Consider the following 23,161-nt stretch of genomic DNA (forward strand, 5'->3'; position numbering starts at 1 on the left):
GGGCAAAGAAAAAAAGTCAGATCCTTTTTGATTTCTATTTAGGTTGAATTTGATTGTTTCCAATTAAATGATAATATGTTAATATATGTTCTGATAATAAAATTAGCACCATTCTATCCATTCCTTCACATTAAGCTAACCAAGATTACATTGTCTTTATCTATCTATCTATCTATCTATCTATCTATCTATCTATCTATCTATCTATCTATGTGTGTATTTATTAACATATGCATATTTATATTTTTGTCATATAGTTAGCTAGAGCAAATAATATATAGTTTTTTAAAAATTATCTGGCTTTGCATAGTTTAATCATTTGGGGCTAAGGATCAAGAGAGAGCAAGAGATAGCATTTCTGTTTGTTTTCTGATGTTTGTGCAGATGTTTCCACTGCCTTGCCAGGGTTTTTTTTCCAAAAGGGAGCTACTGGTATCCTTAATGCCAGCTGGTGGCATTCTTTCATTAAGCAAGATGAAAATAAAACTATCTCTTCCTGCTGCTGTTGCTATAGTGACTGCTGTACCTACCATCTCCAGTTCCCACCTAGTAGGTGGTATATAGGTTTTTCTGGAGCCAAATATATTCCTCATGGTGGCATAGTTCACATTTCAACCTGGTGCTTCATTTGTCCACAGACTTTTCCTTGTTTACGATGCAAATGATCTTTCTCATCCTCAGTTTCTAAGAAGCAAGGTTTAAGTTCAATACTGTTAATCTCTGTTAAATGTAAAGGCTTATAAAGATGCCAGAGTCCTAAATGTAATATGAATAGTTCTGGATAACCAAAACCTAAAGAAACAGCTGGGGAGTTTCAAATTTTATAGTTTTTTTTTTTTCCACAATCTATTTTTGTTTACCACCTGCAAAAATCTAACTACAACTGAAAAAAAAAAAAAATTCCCAGTATGTTATGACAGGTACAGCAGCAAAAAAAACAAAAAAAAAAAACAAAAAACAAAAGAACAAAAAAAAACCCATGAATTCACAGCAGTTAGATCAATAAACTTTGAAAACTAAATATTTATAAACAGACAAAAATAGGGAAATGACTTTTGGTTAGCTGTTCCTTGGAAAGTCTTTCACCTTACTAATAAAATATCAATGATTACGCAGAAAATGCTAGCTATGGTAATTTTGAAATCCAAAGTCAAATTGGAGAGGATTTACATAAAATATAAGCTACATGGTTTTGGATTTAGAAACATCTAAATTTTACCTTATGAAGCAGATTAGCTCTGCTTGTTGAAAAAACATAGGAAGATATATTGTCCTTCCTCATGGCATACCATCACCATCAGTGCTACTGTCCAAAGTCACCAGAGTATTTTTACTGACATGCCCCAGGCATTTACAATAATTTGTAGTTAGCACTTCCTATAAATATATAAGGCAGATTACAGGTAGGCCTAGAAAAGGCACATTGCATTTGAATTATATAACCCCAGTGGATAAAGTCCTAAAGTAGGGCATAAGGATATTAAGAACCTTGATATCATCAGATAATAGAATTGTGATTTTTACTGCTCCCCCTCAGTTCAGTGTCAGTACTAGGCATCCAAGAGGAGAGAATGTCTCACCTTAGTCCAGCAGAGCTGTCCTAGATAAATGTCTGCTAGACCTGGGAATTTAAAAAGGGCTAGTCAATATTGACATTCCCTATAGTTAGTTACCATAGAAGAAGACTTGATCTGTACAGTAAGTGAAATGAAAAATTAGCATACCCTATCTGGTGGCAAATGTCAAGTGAAGAGATATCTTCTCAAGAGAGAATTAAGAGGTTTCAGTTCAAGATGGCTGGCCAGACCCAGATAGTGCCATGCCTCTCTCATGGAAAGGAAACAAAATAACAAGTGAATACTAACACTTCAAGTGGATCATCTAAGAGATCACTTTGTGATTCACCAGGGAAGTGACAGGACCCACATAGAGCAGAGAGGAATGAAGCCATGAAGCTGGACAGTAACCCAACCAGAACTGGTATAGAGCTGAGGAAAGCTCCCTAAGGTGGGAAAGTGAGTGGGGAAAGAGTGAGTGAGTAAGTCTCCCCTGGGTATCACACTTCTGCCATGGACTTTTGTAGTTTGGCTCTTGATTCCCTTGGGCCTCCAGAATAGCAGAGAGCTATGTGGAGTCTGTGCAGAGGCACTGCTCAAGCCCACATGGAACCAATCCCACAAGCTTTTGATTTTTGAGCAGCCCGGTTCCAGCGGACACTGCCCCACTGAGAAGGGAGACACAGCATTTTTCCATGTCCCTAGAATAGATGCTGCATCCATAGTACTAAGGAGCAGCTAGACTGCATACTGTGTAAGTCCTCACCTCTGCAGCTCCTTAATAGGTGGGACTCACTGGCTTGGGTGCCCAGCACAGCCTCCCTACATTTCCTGAACACTGCAGTCATGGCTGTTTCTCTGAGTGCATAACTCCCAGAGGTAGCTAACAGGCCCTTCGTTATAACTGCTCGCTTCACTCCTCCTGTCCCCAAGCCAGGGAGGGAACAAGGAGGTGGGGCACATTTGTGGACCTCCAGTATGGATGTCATAGCTGACATATGGAGGAATAGTGGTAGGCTGTGTGCCCCACAAGTCCCTGCCTTCACTGCTCTTTGCCAAACAGGGCTTGCTGCCTTTCGGCCCATAGCACACTTACCCATCCCCTGGCTGATCACTGCAGTCATGGCTCTGTGTTCTTCTGAGTACATACCTTCCAGAAGTAGCTGATAGGCCCTTTGTGATCACAGCTGCTGCTGTCTCTGCACATGCTGTTCCCAGATTGAGAGAGACTAAAGAGATGCGTCACTTTCTTGTACCTCCAGCATGGGACTCCACAGCTGAGATACAGAGGAGTAGCAGGCACGTGATGTACCCCACAACTTCCCACCTCTGCTGCTCTCTGCCAAACAACTCCCTGACTTCCAATCTCCAATGCAGCCTTTCCACCCCTGCCTGATCCCTGCAGTCATGGTTTATTCCTCTGAGAGCCCAGTTTCCTGAGGCCAGCAACAAACGTTCACAATTGTTGCTTCCATTGATTCTTCACCTACCACCCCCAGGCCAGTTCAGGAGAAAGAAGGCTTCTCACCTTTGCATGCTTCCAACAATGAAATTTAGAACTGCTTTTGTGGGAGGGAAGTTCAAGCATACAACATGCCCCATAGCTGTCAGCTGCCACTGCCCCAGCTGAGGGTTCCTGCTCTCCCAGTGAAAGGCCCACATCACAGCTGCCCTGCCCCAGCCTGAATGTTTACTTTGACCCAGAGCCCTGTTAACCCCCACAGGCCTCTGATATTCCCTTGGGATCCCACCACCTAAGCATTCTGCCTGCCCTGACCTGAAAGTTCTGCCAGTGACCTGGGTACCAGCCCATCCTTCCCCATCATAGCGAACATCTGAACTAGACTAGACCAAGTAGAAGAAAGAACTTCAGTGCATAACAACTGTTCTTTTGAACTAGCCCAGTCAGTTGCAAATAAAGAAAACAATTTAAAAAACAAAACCTTTGAGAAATAAGAGATGATGTAATATAACTAAACCTACAATTTATTGGAATTCCTAAGAGAGAAAAAGAAAAAGTAAACAACCTGGAAAACATATTTGAGAGAATAAATAATTAAAAAATATTGCTAGAGGTAGATATCAGATATGAGGAAACCAGAGAACATCTATGAGATAATATACAAGATGAGCATTACTGAGGCATTTGGTTACTAGGCTATCCAAGGTTGATGCTAAAGAAAAAATGTTAAAGGCGGCTAGAGAAAAGGTTCAAATCATCTACAAAGGAAAATCAATCAGACTAACAGTGGACTTCACAGCAGAGACCTTACAAGCCAAAAGAGGTTGATGTTGTATTTTTAGCCTCCTTAAAAAAAATATCAGCTAAGAATTTTATATTACTACAAACTAAGCTTCATAAATGAAGGAGAAGTACTCTTTCCCAGACAAGCAATCAGTGAGATAATTTGTCACCACTAGACCAGTCCTACAAGAAATGCTCAAAGGAATTCTAAATATGGAAACTAAAGGATGATACTAGGCATCAGAAAATGGCAGATATATACAGAACTCACAGACCCTATAAAGCAACTGCATGATTGAAACTCCAAAACAACTAGCTAACACCATTATGTCAGGAATGAAAACTTACATATCAATATTAATCTTGAATCTAAATGACCTACATACCCCAGTTAAAACATGTAGCGACAAATTGGATAAATAAATAAGATCTAATTATCTGCTGTCTTCAAGAGACCTATCTTACATGTAATGACATCCATAGGCTCAAAGTAAATGGTTGGAGAAATACCTGTCACACAGATTGAAAACAAGAAAAAGCAGGTTGAACAACAACATCAAGTCAGAAATCAAAAGAAAAAGATTAATGAAAATAGAAACATAACATACAAAACCTCTGGAATACAGTGAAGGCATTGGTAAGAGGAAAGTTTATAGTGTTAAATGCCTACATAAAAAATAGAAAAATCTTCAATTAGAAGTGTAATGCTGCATCTCAAAGAACAGGAAAAACAAGAACAAATCAAACCTAAATGTAGCAGAAGAAAAAATACTAGAGCAGAACTAAATGAGTTTGAGGACAAAAAATGATACAAAGGATCAATGAAATAAAGGGTTGGTTCTTTGAAAGGATAAAAGAAATTGATAGAATGCTAGCTAGCCTAAGGAAAAAAAAAGAGAGAAGATTCAAATAAGTACAATTGGAAATGATTAAGATGACATCACAACTGATACCAGAAAAACAAAAAAAGATCATCAGAGACTAGTATGATCTCCTTGATGTTCACAAACTAGAAAACCTGAAGATGTAAGAAAAATAGCATAGTTCTTGCTTCAAGAAGTTCATTTATTCATTCACTCAATCACGGATTCTTTCAACAAATATAAATTAAATGCCTATTATATTCTAGACACTTATAGGCACTTATGATACAGCAGTGAAAAACAATGAATTTGCCTTTCAAAGAACATTAATTGTTTTCATTCATTTTGTTATTTAAAGAACACTCCTAGAAATTATATATTTTCATTGTGTGGTGACTACTATGTTTTTTTATTTTACAATTTTCCTACTTTTTATCTTTATTCTAATGATTCTTTGAGTTTAGCAGATGTAGAAACATAACATTCCCAAGCAATGTTAAATGTATATGTCTTTTAAACAATTTTCTATCCTGTATTTTTCTCGTTTCACTTATTCTACTGAATTGGTTAGAATTTCAAGATCAATGTAAAGTTGCTTCTTTAGTGGAAATGCCTCTAATGTTTCTCTATTAAGTATAATATTTGTTTCAAGTTAGAGAGAATTAATGAAACTAAGCTGTTGAGATCTTAATTTGGTTCTCAGCTTGAATATTATTAGCGTATAGAAACGCTACTGACATTTGTATGTTGATTTTTGTATCCTGAGACTTTACTGAAGTCACTAATCAGGTCTAGGAATCTTCTAGAAGAGTCTTTAGGGTTTTCTAGGTAAACAGTCATATCTTCAGTGAACAGAGATAATTTGACATTCTCTTTCCCAATTTGGATGCCTTTTCTTTCTCTTACGTGATAGCTCTGTTTGGGACTTCCAGTATTATATTGAATAGAATTAGTTAAAGTAGCCATCCTTGTCTTTTCCCAGTTCTTAGTGAAAATGCTTTCAACTTTTCCCTGTTCAATCCGATGTTGCCTGTAGTTTGTCATGGATGGCTCTTATTATTTTGAAGTATGTTCCATCTATGCCTAGTTTGTTGAGGGTATTTATTATGAAGAGATGTTGGATTTTATCAAATACTGTTTTTTGCATCTATTGAGATGATCATATAGTTTTCATTCTTATATCTGTTTATGTGGTGGATCATGTTTATTGATTTATGTATATTGAGCCATCCTTGCATCCCTTGAGCGAAGCACATTTGATCATGGCAAATTATCTTTATGAGGTATTGTTGGATTCACTTTGCTAGTATTTTGTTGAGGAGTTTTGCATTGATGTTAATCAGGAATATTGACCTGTAGTTCCTCTTTTATTGTCATTTTGTCCATCCCTGATTTTGGTATCAGGGTGATACTGGATTTGTAGAGTGAATTAGGAAGACATCCCTTCTCCCTGATTTTTTGGAATAGGTTTAGTGAGGTTGGTACCGGCTTTTCTTTGTACATCTGGTAAAATTTGGCTTTGAATTCATGTGGTGTTAGGCTTTCTTTTTGTTAGGAGATTTTTTTTTATTACTGATTCAATTTCATTACTCATTGTTGGTCTATTCAGGGTTTCTATTTCTTCCTAGTTCAATCCTGGAAGGTTGTATGTTTACAGGACTTTATCCATTTCCTCTAGGTTTTCTAGTTTGTGTTCATAAAGGTCATCATACCAGTCTCTGTATCAGTTGTGATGTCATCTTAATCATTTCTGATTGTACTTGTTTGAGTCTTCTCTCTTTTTTTATTCTTAGCCCAACTAACATTCTATGAATTTTCTTTATCCTTTCAAAGAACCAACCTTTTACTTCATTAATTCTTTTTATCTTTTTTTTTGGCCTCAAACTCATTTAGTTCTGCTCTAATATTTGTTATTTTTTTCTGCTACCTTTCATTTGTTCTTGTTTTTCTAGTTCTTTGAGATGCAACATTAGGTTTCTAATTAAAAATCTTATATTTTTTATATTTACTGATTTATGTATATTGAGCCATCCTTGCATCTCTGGAAAAACATTTGATCGTGGTGGATTATCTTTTTGTTGTATTGCTGGATTCAGTTTGATAGTATTTTGTTGAAGATTTAATGCTATAAACTTTAATGCTACGAACATTCCTCTTACCATTGCCTTTGCTGTATCCCAGAGGTTTTTGTAAGTTACATTTCTACTTTCATTCATTAATTTTTTTTAAATTTCTGACTTGATTTTGTTGTTTAACATGCTCTTTTTTGTTTTCAATTTGTGTAATAGATATTTCTACAACCCTTTACTTTGAGCCTATGGATGTCATTACATGTGATGTGGGTATCTTGAAGACTTCATATGATTAGATCTTATTTATTTATCCAATTTGCCACTGTATGTTTTAAGTGGGGTATTTAGGTTATTTACATTCAAGATTAATATTGATATGTGATGTTTTGTTCCTGACATAGTGTTGTTAGCTAGTTGTTTTGGAGTTTCAAATAATTTATTTACGTCTTAATACTCTTTTTTTCATCACTCTGTTTCCCTGCTAGCCTCCTACATGTCTCCAAAGCTTTATGTGTTACTATATCTTTATGGTCAAAAGATCTCTGCAGTGATTCAGAATGTGGGCTCTGGAATCAGACATCCTACTTGGAATTTTGCCTCTATTGTTTACTAATTGTGTAACATTGGGCAAGCTACATAGCTTCTCTGAGCTTCAGTTTCTCACAAAAATGTCTATCTAAAAGGATATTTTAATAAGAAATGAATTAAAACACACATATATAAATATTCTTTGTATAGTATGTGGCAGGTAGTGAGTATTCAGTAAATGGTAACTATCATCATCATCATCTTGTCTCCATTGTCAATACTTTTTAAACGTTTGGGGTGAGATGACATTTGAACTATTAACTGGTAAGATTTTCTGAGAACTTCTTTTGGTCATATATTTTCCATTTTTTTTTTTTTCTTGAAATGGAGTCTCACTTTGTTTGTCAGGCTGGAGTGCAGTGGCATGATCTCGGCTCACTGCTACCTCTGCCTACTGGGTTCAAATGTTTCTCCCACCTCAGCCTCTGAAGTAGCTGGGATTACAGGTGTGCACCACCATGCCCTGCTAAATTTTTTTTGTATTTTTAATAGAGATGGGTTTCACCATGGTGACTGGGCTAGTCTCGAACTCCTGACCTCAAGTGACCTGCCCACTTTGGCCTCCCAAAGTGCTGTGATTACAGCACGAGCCACCGTGCCTGACCTGGTCATACATTTTCTATTCATGAGCATAGAATGGTTTATTTTTTTCTAAATCTAAATTCAGCTCACTACTGAGGCTTATTCATTCAGGAATATCTATTAAGTAACTAATATGGTGCTTGGCACATATGCATGCAATTAATATTAGTTTAATAAAGGAAAAAGCTGTGAATTAAAAAAGACAACTGAACTGTTATTTGGTATACATGGTGCTAGATGCTGGATACAAGGATATGTATGCTACCTTTTTATGTAAATTAATAATGGCTGTCATTTATTAAGGGCTCAGTGTAAGTTAAGGTCTATTTTTGAATAAAATGCAAGCGTTATCCCCTGACAATCATTTTGAGGTAGGTATTGTTATTCCTGTTACACAAGTAAGGAAACTGAGGGTTTATCCAAGGTCACATGGATAATAAGTGGAAGAGACGTAATTCAAATCCATGTCTTTCTGATTCTAGAGGTCAAGCTTTTATACATTACAGATGTATAAATAACTTGACCTCCCACCACGATGACGTGAACTGGCAATACAGAAAAGTCATTGACTTTGTAATAGTAGAAGATTAGTAAGCTTTTCTACTCCTGCTAATTTTAGTGAACCAGAGAATGGATCTACTCTATTTTTGTACAGCCCGCAAGCTAAGGCGTTTTTTTATTTTTAACATTTTTATATGTTTGAAAAATCCACCTTTAACTTCATCACATGTTAAAATCATATAACAGTACCTACATAATACCCTCAATTTTTCCTTTTGCTCTGCAAAGCTTCAAGTATTTGCTATCGGACCCTTTATAGAAAATGTCTGCCTAACCTTGAACTAGACTATTTGGGATGCCCTTCAGCAATGTGAGTAATGCATATGCCATAGTTGATTTACAGAAAAAAAATGTATCACTAGCAAATAGACACATTAGCCCTACACAGTTTCTGGAACTGTTTTCTTATACTTCAGTGCAAAAGAACTAGAGCAACGACAAAACAGAAGCAAATATCAAAAGACTACTAGTACACTGAGCTGATGCTTAATGTAAAAATGAGATTCTCTCAAGAATTTGTTTATATAATTAATGAAAAATTTCACACAAAAGTAACCTGTTAAAAATAAATGATTTTAAATACCCTTTTAAATGTGCAGACAATAAACTGAATCCTTCCTTAAACTTGAGTATTATCCAAAGATGATTTTACATATTAGTTGAGCCTAAATGAAGATCACAAATTAAAACTTTCTGAAATAATTAAAAGGTAGAAAAGAAAGAATTGGGCCAAGGACAGGGAGCAGATTTGCTTTAAGGTAAGACATGAAGTTTTTAGCCAAGAGGTAAGATAAGTTGAAAATTTTGATCACTAGTCAGCTGAGTTATGAAATAAAACAACTTCCAATGATTTTTTTTAATTAAACATGGTATAAATTATTCAGATAGAACTGTTGAGGTTATAGCTTATAAAAAAATGCAAATCTATCTTACTTGATTAAACTATACAACAGCAAATGAGCTAAGGGAATCAAGAAAGCAAGCAATTTACATCTTCAGGTATTTGATCAGGAGGCCAGGACTATTGTGAGTGCTCTGCAATACACAAATGAAGTTGAAAACAAATTTGGCAGAGCAAAACACTCAAGCACACATATGCGAACAGCATAAGAATTCCTGTAAAGGGCTCTTTTGATTTTTACTTTGGTTATGGTATAACTATAACCAAAACCATAATCATAGTATAATCATGGTTATACCATAACCAAAGTAAGAATTCAAAACAGTCCTTTACAGGAATTCTTATGCAGTTTGGGACTCGATTGGATTTGCAAAGGGAAAAAAAACCTACTTCTTTATTAAAATGCAGTTCTCAGGTTGAAAAGCATAATGTTATACTCAGAGTCAAACTGTCTTAAAAATCTACTCACCAGTTAATTATGTTTTTCTCATCAGAATGTGGAAAAGAAATAACTGTGTCATCCAGACAGGCTGTTCTAAGTAGAGACTAGTGGAGGCAAAAATTGCCTGAGGAGTTGAAAGAAACATAGCAGAGGGAAATTTCTAGTAGATAATAACTGCCATCACCCTGGGTCAAAGGAACACTGCTAGCTTTAAAACTATGGTAATTTCCAAGAAACTCTAAATATTATTTTTTTGGAAAGAATATTTTCAAACTATTCATCTGACAAAGGATTAATATCCAGAATATCCAAGGAACTGAAATAACTCAATAGCAGAAAAACAAATAATTTGATTTACGAATGGGCAAATGAGCTGAATAGATACCTGTCAAAAGAAGACATACAAATGGGCACCAGATAAAAGTATTCAACATCATAATCATCAGGGAAATTCAAATCAGACCACAGGGAGACATCATGTCATCCCAGTTAGAATGGCTGTTATGAAAAAGGCAAATATAACAGATGCTGGTGAGGATGTAGAGAAAGGGGAACTCTTTTTAATGATATTTTTGTTTTCTTTTATTGTATGCAAATATTGTATATAGTTCTATCATCGTATATAGATAATTTTGTATCTTACATATGTTTTTTATTATACGTTAAGTTCTTGAATACATGTACAGAATGTGCAGGTTTGTAACATAGATATACACTTGCTATGGTGGTTTGCTGTACCCATCAACCTGTCACCTACATTAGGTATTTCTCCTAATGCTATCGCTCCCCTAGCACCCAACTCCCCTCCCCCTGCCCCAACAGGTCCCAGTGTGTGATGTTCCCCTCCCTGTGTCCATGTGTTCTCATTGTTCAACTTCCACTTATGAGTGAGAACCTGTGGTGTTTGGTTTTCTGTTCCTGTGTTAGTTTGCTGAGAGTGATGGTTTCCAGCTTCATCCATGTCCCTGCAAAGGACAGGAACTCATCCTTTTTTATGGCTGCATAGTATTCCATGGGGTATATGTGCCACATTTTCTGTATCCAGTCTATCATTGATGTGCATTTGGGCTAGTTCCAAGTCTTTGCTATTGTGAATAGGCTGCAATAAACATACATGTACATGTGTCATTATAGTAGAAGGATTTATAATCCTTTTGGTACATACCCAGTAATGGGATTGCTGAGTCAAATGGTATTTCTGGTTCTAGATCCCTCAGGAATTGCCACACTGTCTTCCACAATGGTTGAACTAATTTACACTCCCACCAACAGTGTAAAAGCATTCCAATTTCTCCACATCCTCTCTAGCACCCGTTTCCTGACTTTTTAGTGATTGCCATTCTAAATGGCATGAGATGGTGTCTCTTTGTGGCTTTGATTTGCATTTCTCTAACGACCAGCAATGATGAGATTTTCTTCATATGTTTGTTGGCTGCATAAATATCTTCTTTTGTGAAGTGTCTGTGCATATCCTTCGCCCACTTTTTGATGGGTTTGTCTGTTTTTTTCTTGTAAGTTAGTTTAAGTTCTTTGTAGATTCTTGATGTTAGCCCTTTGTCCGACAGATAGATTGCAAAAATCTCCCTTTCTGTAGGTTGTCTGTTCAGTTTGATGATAGTTTCTTTTGCTGTGCAGAAGCTCTTTAGTTTAATTAGATCTCATTTGTCAATTTTGGCTTTTGTTGCCATTGCTTTTGGTGTTTTAGTCATGAAGTCTTTGCCCATGCCTATGTCCTGAATGGTATTGCCTAGGTTTTCTTCAAGGGTTTTTGTGGTTTTAGGTCTTATGTTTAAGTCTTTAATCCAACTTGAGTTAATTTTTGTATAAGGTGTAAGGAAGGGGTCCAGTTTCAGTTTTCTGCATGTGGCTAGCCAGTTTTACCAACAGCATTTATTAGATAGGAAATTCTTTCCCCATTGCTTGTTTTTGTCATATTTGTCAAAGACCAGATGGTTGTAGATGTGTGGCATTATATGTGAGGCCGCTGTTGTGTTCCACTGGTCTATATATCCATTTTGGTTACCAGTACCATGCTGTTTTGGTTACTGTAGCCTTGTAGTATAGTTTAAAGTAAGGTAGCATGATGCCTCCAGCTTTGTTCTTTTTTCTTAGGATTGTCTTTGCTGTATGGGCTCTTTTTCGGTTCCCTATGAAATTTAAAGTAGTTTTTTCTAAATCTGTGAAGAAAGTTAATGGTATCTTGTTGGGGATATCATTGAATCTATACATTACTTTGGGCACTATGGCCATTTTCACGATCTTGATTCTTCCTATCCATGAGCATGGATGCTTTTTCCATTTGTTTGTGTCCTCTGTTATTTCCTTGAGCAGTAGTTTGTAGTTTTCCTTGAAAAGGTCCTTCACATCCCTTGTGAGATATGTTCCTGGGTAATCTATTCTCTTTGTAGCAATTGTGAATGGAAGTTCACTCATCATTCTGTTTGCCTATTATTGGCGTATAGGAATGCTTGTGATTTTTGCACATTGATTTTGTATCCTGAGACTTTGCTAAAGTTGCTTATTAAGGAGATTTTGGGCTGAGACGATGGGGTTTGCTATATATACAGTCATGTCTCCTGCAAACAGAGACAATTTGACTTCCTTTCTGCCTATTCGAATGCTCTTTCTTTCTTTCTCATGCCTGATTGCCCTCTCTAGAACTTCCAATATCATATTGAATAGGAGTGGTGAGAGAGGGCATCCTTGTCTTGTGCCGGTTTTCAAAGGGAATGCTTCCACCTTTTGCCTATTCAGTATGACACTGGCTGTGGGTTTTTCATAAATAGCTCTTATTATTTTGAGATAAGTTCCATCAATACCTAGCTTATTGAGAGTTTTTAGCATGAAGGGGTGGGGTATTGAATTTTGTTGAAGGTCTTTTTTGCATCTATTGAGGTAATCATGTGGTTTTTGTCACTAGTTCTGTTTATGTGATGGATTATGTTTATTGATTTGCATATGTTGAACCAGCCTTGAATCCCAGGGATGAAGACAATCTGATAAGCTGGTGGTGGATAAGCTTTTTGATGTGCTGCTGGATTTGGTTTGCCAGTATTTTATTAAGGATTTCCCCCATTGATGTTCATCAGGAATATTGGGCTGAAATTTCTTTTTTTGTTGTGTCTCTGCCAGGTTTTGGTATCAGGATGATGCTGCCCTCATAAAATGAGTTAGAGAGGAGTCCCTCTTTTCTATTTTTTGGAATAGTTTCAGAAGGAATGATACCAGCTCCTCTTTGTGCCACTGGTAGAATTCGGCTGTGAATCCATTGGATCCTGGGCTTTTTTTTTTTTTTTTTTTTTGGTTGGTAGGCTATTAATTACTACCTTAATTTCAGAATTTGTTATTGGTCTATTTAGAGATTTGACTTCTTTCTTCTTTAGTCTTGGAAGGGTGTATATGTCCAGATTTTCTAGTTTATTTGCACAGAAGTGTTTATAGTATTCTCTGAGGGTAGTTTGTATTTCTGTGGGATCAGTGGTGATATCCACTTTGTCATTTTTTATTGTGTCTATTTGATTCTTCTCTCTTTTCTTCTTTATTAATCTGGCTAGTGGTCTATTTTGTTAATCTCTTCAAAAAAAAAAAAAAAAAAAAAAAAGCTCCTGGATTCATTGATGTTTTTGAAGGGTTTTTCATGTCTGTATCTCCTTCAGTTCTGTTCTGATGTTAGTTATTTCTTGTCTTCTGCTAGCTTTTGAATTTGTTTGCTCTTGCTTCTCTAGTTCTTTTAAATGTGATGTTAGGGTGTCAACTTTAGATCTTTCCAGCTTTCTCCTGTGGTCATTTAGTGATATTAATAGAAATAAATTTGATTTTTAACATTAGGCAAAGTAACCTTGAATTCGTACAATATAGAAGAGTAGGTATTTAGGTATAGTGCTACTTCTGCTACAGCTCTTCAAACTGCAGAGCACCGTCAGGAGGGTGGGGTGGGTATTTTTACATTATAGTCTTTCCTATATTCTTCAAAGAAGGAACAAAATTATGTTGTCCAGTTGCCTATTATTTTCCAAAAAGTGTATCCTGGAATCTTAGAATAATCCCCTTTATTCTTGTAATACAAAGATTGGAGCTGTATACATATATTATTAAAAATATTTTTACTTCATTTAAAAATACATCTTTTATTATATGTCAAACACCGTATAGAAGGCTTTAAAATGTAATTAATTATGATGTGAATATAAAGTCTTCTAATGTATAATTTAATAGATATATATGACACATTTTCTCAACTGTAATAGAAGAATATTCATTTCAGCAACTTTTTTCTATGTTAGGTTTCTGAGATAAGTCATTATAAAATTACAGAAAGTGGTAATGTTGTAAATAAGTGAGATGACTTTTTATGCTGATAACATTGTTTTGCTCCATTAGAGTATCAAATCAATTATCAAAATATAACATATTTTACTTGCTATTCATTATAATAATGGGTATTAGGAAAATTATTTCATAAATGTGAACATACACATTGAACTAGGTTTGAAATTATAGGTTATATATAATTACACGTTGAAAATAGGTTCTGAACTTACAGTCATAGGCTGTGAGTTAAAATCATGAAGTTTTTAGCATCTAGAGATGTAGTCCCAGTGTGAAAAACTATCTTGCTTCAGGCTAAATCTGGCTATACAAGTGTTTTTATTTTTTTACACTTGCAGTGTAAGAGCAGAATAGGCAGATAGTCCAATTTAACAAAGGCTGAAGTTGTGCCAGGGGAATAAAATGAAGGGAGAAAGGGGTAAGGAGTCATAGTGGTAGGCAAGAAAGTAATTATGTAAGGAAATATTATAAAATAACTGAAGAGGGTAGTTAGGCATGAAAGCTCGAGAGACAATTTAATACACCTGCAAGTTATAAGAATTGGTATACTAAACAATTTGCTGGTTTTGCTATGACATCCTTTTCTCATCACAATGGATTTGTAGTACTCACACTCTCTGTATATGATGTATTTATCCTTTCACATTTTTCTTTTTATTGCTTAGCTTTAAAATTTTCTGAGACTTTTAGTCAATTAAGACCGATCTGAATTTGGAAAAAAATGAACTTAGAAGTAAACAAATTAGGATTAGTTATCTAATTGTTTATGTAGATGGTAGAAATTTTATCAAATGTATAAAACCTCTGCCAGAGCTCATAGACTATATTCACGTTAAACACATTGATATACATCTTTTTCATTGTAGATTATTTATCATTTATATTATTCAATGTTGAAGTAGCTTTTTGTAACACATGAAATGCAAAAGAAAAGACCTAAGATCAAAAACATTTTTATCACACTCTGTGGACAGTTTATCATCTCACAAAAGCAATTGCAATTTACCGTTTCAGTTATGATGTAATTAAAAGTGTCTTGTTCAAGGGAAGCATATGCTGGTTTGCTTTGGTTTCTTTTTTATAATCCCTTTGGAGGACTGATTAATATCTGATAATATGTAAAGTGAAAATGACAAGCCGTAGCAAGAGATTACTCGTCTGACCTGTTATATATAACCAGAGAAAAAACGGGGCTAATGAAAGTTTCATTACAATTTGTCATTATCTTTATAGATTTTCCTTCCTATTTCTCCACTATATATCTTAATTCAATTCTTATCTTCATATAACGGATGTTAGTATATTTTTTGAGATACCTATAATTAGCTCAACTGATATTTTGGAGAGACAATTTTTATTAAAAGTTAGCATGATATGATGTCCCATTCACAGGTGACTGATAACAAATATCTAAAAGAATTGGAGCGTTATATCATGTGATGTAATAGGAAAGTATTTAATCAAATAATTTTATTGATTAAAACATTCTAAACCAAAAGTATCATAATAGCTCTAGATTTTTTTAATGCTAATTTCAAAGCTGAATTAGTCACTTTGAAAACTCAAATCTTTTCTGCCATGAGTTCTTATTCTTGTTAGCTAATTTTAGTGAATGTCAGTGTCCTAATCATAAATGGGGATAATAAGCCCTCCCATATCTGTTTACAAATTGATCACAGACTCACAAGTTTACAGTTGCCAATAAAACACCAAAAAGCTTCATTTTTCTATGGCTTTTCTGTCAAGGTACCATTCAACACTCACATTTTTATTTTTAAGAACTATTATTAAGAATCTTATTTGCTCTAGAGTGTGTTATGGTAGCCATTCTGTGCAGACAAATGACTGTATATCAGAAAATGCTAATTTAATTTTTTTCTCAAAATATATGTAAGAACTGCTTTTTCTATTCTTTGTCAGAAACTAATTTTTAATAAGATGTCCTTATTGAAGATTATTTTAAAATTCCTAAAATTAGTGTGGTTTAACTTCCAAACATTGAATTGCTTTTGTCCTGGTATAGTTTTTAAAACTTTAGAATCAATCACATTGACTTTGATTTGCCAACTCTATTAAATATATGACTGCAGTGAATTTTTTACTTGCTTTTCACGTAGCTTTAGTAATCTTTAAAAAACAGGAATTAGCATCTACTTCCAGGAAGCCTTGCAGAGAGTAGGTATGTTAGTAGCTAGTGAACTATTTTCATTCATTTCCTTTTCTCTTTTCTAAACGTTTAGAAGGTGAAAAATAGTTTGTGAATGAAGTTTGACTAATTTTTATTACAGGATATTTGCATGGAATGCCAAAAAAATTTACAATGACCTGAATAATCGTGATGATAATAACAGGAACAATAAATACAGCCAATGAAAGCTTTCAATATGCAATCACTTTGCAAGTGAGGCAGAAAATACCAAGTCAGTATTACAAAACTTGTCCATTGTTTTTACAGAAATCATAGAAATTAAAGCTGAAGACCTCTCATATTGAGAAGCCAGCTCAGTTCCTTAATCTTTCATATAATATATATGACACTCAAGTGTAATTAATGAAACTTAACAAAATTTTTCTCTGACATCTAGTCTAATATAATTTGCCTTTTCAATGGTCTTTTTGTAAAAAGTCAAAATCTCAACTTTATAAAAAATTTTAAAATTTTTGATAAATCATATCTGTGTTCACAGCACTTTTAGAAAATTGAGAATCCTTGGAGCACTGATAGTCTAAAACTCTTTGGGGCCACCTACAGGATAAATGTATAGCCACGAATACCTCAATATTGGCACTCCATTCCTCTTCCTTTTTCCAAACACAACTCCTATAAGCTCGACATTGCCACTTATTCAGAACAGACTTAAGACTGGGAAACATAAATCCAGGAGACAAATCAACCACAGCGTTTTACTTCTAACTGTATAGCTTTTATTCTCGTGTCTTGAGCCTTTTCCTCACTCCTCCCCAATAACTAAACAAACCTATTATATTTAACATATATAAGATACAAGATCAGTGTCCAGAATCTCTTATGTACTATCTCTTTTGATAGTTTCAGGTACTCTGTTTCCCTCCATTATTTAAAATAATGCTTTTTAGGGAATAATTTTTGAAATATTTTTCAGGTGTTTGTGTGTGGGTACATATAGCTCACATTCTATCTACTCAAGGTATCTCAGGAGGTTAAAAAAGAAAAAAAACTTTCTGAATAGTTTGCCAAGTTTCTCTGCCAACTCTATTACCAAGTATCATCTTTATGAAGTCTATGAAGTCTTTCAGGAGAAATCTCCTTAGGACTGGGGATATCTCTAACTTGTTTTGGCTCCTCTTAAGTTTAGAGTCAAATTTGTAGCCAACTTCCAATAATTTCCAAAAATATATAGTGTATATTCCTAAATGCTTGTTTTGCCCTGCAGGCTCCTTACTATGCTTATGTTATCGTCACCTGGAATTCTGCAACTATTGTTTTATTTGTTTACTTATTTTTATTGAGGAAGATACATATTTTAAGCTGCCTCAAATACTTTGTGGAACAATACAGGGATGAAAAGAGTAACTGAAGAATGTCAAGAAGGAAGGGAGACAAGGCAAAAAGGAAGAGAAAAGGAGGAAGGAAGGGAGAGAAAGGGAAGAAAAAAGGAAGGAAGCAAAGGAAAAATCTAAAGTCTGTGTATATGTGTGTTCATGTATTAATAGCTCCCATTTAGAGAAACAGTGTGAAATGCTACATGGTAAATGTTCATGGTATGTATTTGGTCGCTCATGAGTGTGGCTGTGACAAGCTGAGCCTTGAGGACTTGGGCTTATATACCTATTTGGTGACCCAGACTCCTGTGAGCTATGAACAGTTGGCCCAAGTAGGTATGATTAATTCATTTATATATCTATATCCTTTACAGTTTTTCTGCATAACCAGTACCTTACACAGTGTTTAATGTATAGTATGCATTGAATAAATATTTGTTAAATAAATTCATAAAATGGTTCGTCTTACATCTGATCAATATGGCTCAAATCTCATATCCCAAGTCTACACTCCATCATCTAAAGCTCTTAATAACATCTATTGTTGTATGTTTTTCGTTTTTGTTTTTCTTTTGCATAGATCTTCTAGGATGAATAGGTGCAGTAATCCTGCAAGCTACAGTTCTAGTTACAGCCCTTCTTTTAAACCCTGCGCGAGCTTCTTAACTCAGAAAAAGAAAGGTCGGAGCAAAGACAAAGTCTAGGGCCCTGTGACTTTTGATCACAAAATTTCTCATCTTGTTTCTTAACTTCAGTATTTGTAAATGTGCTTTATAGTAAGTCCAGAAAGATATTTACTTCAGTTTGTAATTTGAACCTGAATTTTAGAGTCTTCATATTGTGATTTTTATTTTTACTCCCTTTTTTTCCTGTAAAGGTAAAAAATAGAACACACGAACATGTATTTTTGACCTTGTGTAATGCAATAAAACAATTCAAGCCCAAATCTATAAAAGCACTTGGTCTTTTTTCCATTTGTCTTCTTGGTACAGATAACGGGTCATCTATTAAAATAAGATGATAGACACTGAATCTGCACATACATCCACTGAAGTATTTCAAAGTTCTCTGATTAAATGCCTCCAAAGAAATTAACTCCTTTCTCTTCTTAGTGAGAGATGAACAAACAGTTAAATTTTCACTCAGACTATTCAGTCTAACCACCATCCCCATCAACCAAGAATTTTTTCTCATAAACCATTCTGCCTTAGATCAGTCATAATCTTGCTTGGCACAGGGACCACTTTGATAACAATGTTTCACTTTTCTTTATGGTAGGAAAGAGTTAAGTGAGAAATGTACATACTCCTTGAAAGTACAGACTTCTTTTTAGTATTTATACGTCTTTAAGAAAGAAAAAAAAAATCTACTCACAATATAAAAAAATCTATTTATATTTGGGCTTCTGGTGCTATAGTTCCCAGGAAATAATGACACAGAGACAATTCTATGAGGAAATGTTGAATTATGCTTGTATTAAAAGCTGGCACAAAATAAAGCAATTAGAGTGAAGTATTATCTTTTGGGTCATTGGGATCTCAAAACACAATTTAGGTCACAATTATTCTATAATTTTCTTTTCTTTGTGTGTTTAATTTCTAGGGCATGCCTGTACTTCAATTCCTCAGAAATAGGCATTAATTTAGGACTGTTTTCTATTAAAACAATCTTGTAAATTCAATAGGTTGCTTTGAAATGTCATAAAAATAAGCATAATATAAACTTGTAGTAAATGGATTGAAATAGATATTTATGTTTTAGAAACCATTTAAAAAATTCAGTTAAAATAAATTGATATCCAAATGGCCTTCCAAAATTTGTAGATTCAATGAAGATGAAAAGAGGAAAGTGAAACCACATAATCCCTAGAGATATTAAAGTCAGGCATGGTGGCTTTCGCCTATAATCCCAGTACTTTGGGAAGCAGAGGCCAGAGGATTGCTTGAGACCAGTCTTGGCAACATAGCGAGACTCTGTCTCTACGAAGAATTTGAAAAATTAGCTGAGTATATTGGCGTGTGTCTGTAGTCCCAGCTACTTGGGAGGCTGAGACTGGAGGATTTCTTGACCCCAGGACTTACAGACTGCAGTGAGTTATGATCGCACCATGCACTCCAGCCTGGGCGACAGAGGGAGGAGGCTCTCAAAATATATATTAAAGCCCTGCCACAACCACTGCCTAACTATCTTGTGTTGTATTTCTAGGAGTAAAGTAAAAGGAAGTCAAATTAGAAATCTTGCCATGCTTTGATTTCATATTAAGATCATTTTTTGGGGGGAAAAAAAAAAAGCCTCTAAGAATCAGTCTAAAGCCATGATTTGCATATATTTGTTTGTTTGTTACAGACAATCATGTGTATGTTGTATTATCTGATACATATGAAGTTCAAAAAGGGACAAGCATAATATTTGGTAATAGAAATCAGAGCAGTAACCTTGTAGGTACATATATTTGAAAATGACTGCCTTGATTTTTACTGCTACAGAAGTTAGTGTATATATTTTTAAAATAACAATCCCCCAGAAAAGTAGAACTAGAATTGCTGTTTTTCTTTTGTCCTGCTACTTTATGAAAAGCTTAACTGTTTATAAAGAAACATCGAATTTTGTATAAAATCCTAAGCACATTCTGCAATAATGAATACTTCTCTATTTATTTGGTGTCATGTCTTCACTGTTTATTAGACCCCCATGATTTCGGATGTGTTTAAGAAGATTTGGTTATACATTCAGCAAAATAATAAGTAAATTCTTACCCATCCCACAAATATAATGTATAGAATTTTTCTTAGATTGTTATAAACTAGTAATTTATCTCCTTCATACCCACTAGTATATTTTCTTGATTGTTCAGTTTGTCAAATTAATATGAAATTTGAAGCTCTACCTTTTATTACTACAAAGCATATTATTTTAGCATGAAATAATTAAAATATATTTTAAAAATCTCTTTTACAATTTGTGCCTAATGGAAGAAGTGGCAGAACATTTCTAAGAAGCATTTCTTATCATGGAAACATGATTTACAGACCCAGAATTCTGGGACAGTTTATTTATAAAAATGTTGAACTCCTACCTTTGCAATAAAGTGGTCTAAAAGTTGTCTTTTTGATCAACCTAGCCCAAGAAAAAGGAAAGGGGCATATGTACTGAGGTATAAATAGTTTAATAGGCAATAATAGAATTACAAATAACATTACAAATCATTCCCTTTTGGACCATTTTCTTTTTAGGAAAGTCTTTTCAAATTGTGTAAATGCAACATAGTTTAAGGGAAGGCCATTGAACTCCAATACTATAATCCCTTATACATAGAAGTGAGTATTTTGTTAACTAATACTCCCAGACTAATCAAAATGGATGAGAGTAGTTAATTCACAGAGCCCATTCTAGGCTTTCATAAAATGAAAGTCACATAACTTTCTTATTCACATTTATAGAAAAAGAATACTTTTTCTATTTTTATTATATTTTGTTAGAGCATACAAGCTTCTCTAATTTGGGATGCCCGTGCTTCGTTTTACACATCATTCTTATCATGACATATAATGAAGCAGCAGGTGGGACACCAAGTCCTCTAACCAGTTCTGTTTCTTTTCTCACTATGAGAGAATGGGCGTTATTGGTAGTAGAAATATCAATATGTAGGAAATATTATAAAAAATAACTGTGTTAAAAATGCTATACTGCCTAGTTTCTATACTGGCAACTTGAATGGACTGTAAATAAAAATAAAGAATGTGGTTTTTCCATGGATGGTATAGATTTATTTCCATTGTGGTATTTAAAATTAGATGATGTAGATATATGTTAAAGCCCTCTTGTCACTGATTAACAAACAAAAGACACCTTGTGAAGACGATAGAAAGTAAGTGCAAGTTACAATCATAACAATTCTTTACATTCTTTTTTCCTTGGATCTAAATGTTTTATTATGTTGACAGATCTGGGAAATTTTAGTGGCCGGACAAGAAGTGCAGTCTCTGTGAGGGAAGGCCAGGGTGTCGTTCTGATGTGCTCTCCTCCGCCACATTCACCAGGTACAGTAGGATCTCATTCTTTGCTGCTGCTGCTCTTTTTTTGCGATGTGTTCGTTCTTTTAGACAGTATATTGATGGGAGAACATTTCAGGTGAAATGTGCGTGGTTTTCTTGACATGTATCAGAGTGCCAGATGAGTAATTCAAGATCACGTACTCTAAATGTCATTAGACAGGATACTGAACTCCAATAAGATTGTTTTATTGCCATTCTAACTGTTAACTGTCACTGTTATGCCTCTGTCTTCTGTCAGTGAAGAATATATTGCCTAGAGCACAAGGGAAGCGATAAACTGAGAGAATGAAAACTTTTCAAAATAGTTTGGAGTATCCGAGTTGAGTTAACTGAATACCAATATGCATCTTGTTTCAAAAGATAAACTGGATGCTTAGTTGTTTATGGTGCTTTTTGCCACGCTGGAATTAGAACTTCTAAGAAATGCTTTTTTTGAGTTTCCAACAAAACTGCAATTTAGTTAGTACTTTTTGGCTCTTTGAGGTCTTGTTTGTAAAAGTCATGGTGAGTACTTTATATGGCTTGAGGAAGCAGAAAACTAAACTCTACTCAGATTAATTATACGTCCTTTTGCAAGCTCACACCTAATTATATCTATTTTGTTTGAGTTTTATAATTTGAGATGAGTACTCCTTTGGAACTTAGTATAGCTTTACTATAAGTTAAGAGTGACCAGCATCAGTTAAAGAGAGAGAGAAAGAGAAAGAGCACAAGGAAGAACCAAGGAATGAAGGCCTTATTTAACAACTGGTAACAGAATTGAAGGTCTTGGTATGTCAGTAATTTTTTCTTCTTTAATTAGAGTGATGGCCATATTTGTTTCTAGGTTATATTATCAGTGTAGTAGTAGAGCCCAATTTGGCTCTACTGTACATAAGTTTTTAATAACAAAATGGCCTACATTGATTTTCTTAAGGCTTCTTTATCTTTGATCCCCCTTCTATATTTTTAATCGAAAGTATGCTGCATCTCAACAGGAACATATTTTTGAAAACATTTCTATTTGAAACTCAGATAATAATTACAATTAGGAACAATGGTTGAGTTGTAACTCTCCAATTCCTGTACATCAATCCAATTACTCTAATCTTTCTGTGAAAGGTTTGGGAAGTTTACAGTAAACATATCTAGTCTTGCCTGCATCTAAATCCAGATTTAGGCTCTTTCAAGACAACATCTGTTTTAATTTTTTTAATGGATAAGACAAAAATTTATATTACATTTAGGGAAATTGTATAGCGTTAATATAGGTCATGTCTCATATTGGTTATTAAACAGATTTCATCTGAAGGGGTTATCAGTTGAATAATTGTTACAGATTACAAAAAAGGGGAAAAGAAGGGGAAGGAGAAAGTGAATATAACAGGCTTTATAGAGGATGAATGAATCCATCACTAGACTGACAGGAGTTAACAACATAAAGTGACCCCCGTGGGAAAATAAGC

At 34.6% G+C, this 23,161-nt stretch overlaps 1 protein-coding gene across 1 annotated transcript in view; it reads left to right on the forward strand.

The window, feature by feature from the left end:
* CNTN5 (contactin 5) overlaps window positions 1–23,161 on the forward strand; it is a 1,349,686-nt gene that overhangs the window by 887,758 nt on the left and 438,767 nt on the right. The window contains exon 7 of the mRNA XM_032167221.2: window positions 21,606–21,701. Coding sequence (XP_032023112.1) covers window positions 21,606–21,701 — 96 coding nt within the window. The remainder of the gene's footprint in view (window positions 1–21,605; window positions 21,702–23,161) is intronic.

Source organism: Hylobates moloch, unplaced genomic scaffold (genome assembly GCF_009828535.3).
Source record: "Hylobates moloch isolate HMO894 unplaced genomic scaffold, HMol_V3 SCAFFOLD_11, whole genome shotgun sequence".
Taxonomy (NCBI): Eukaryota; Metazoa; Chordata; class Mammalia; order Primates; family Hylobatidae; genus Hylobates; species Hylobates moloch.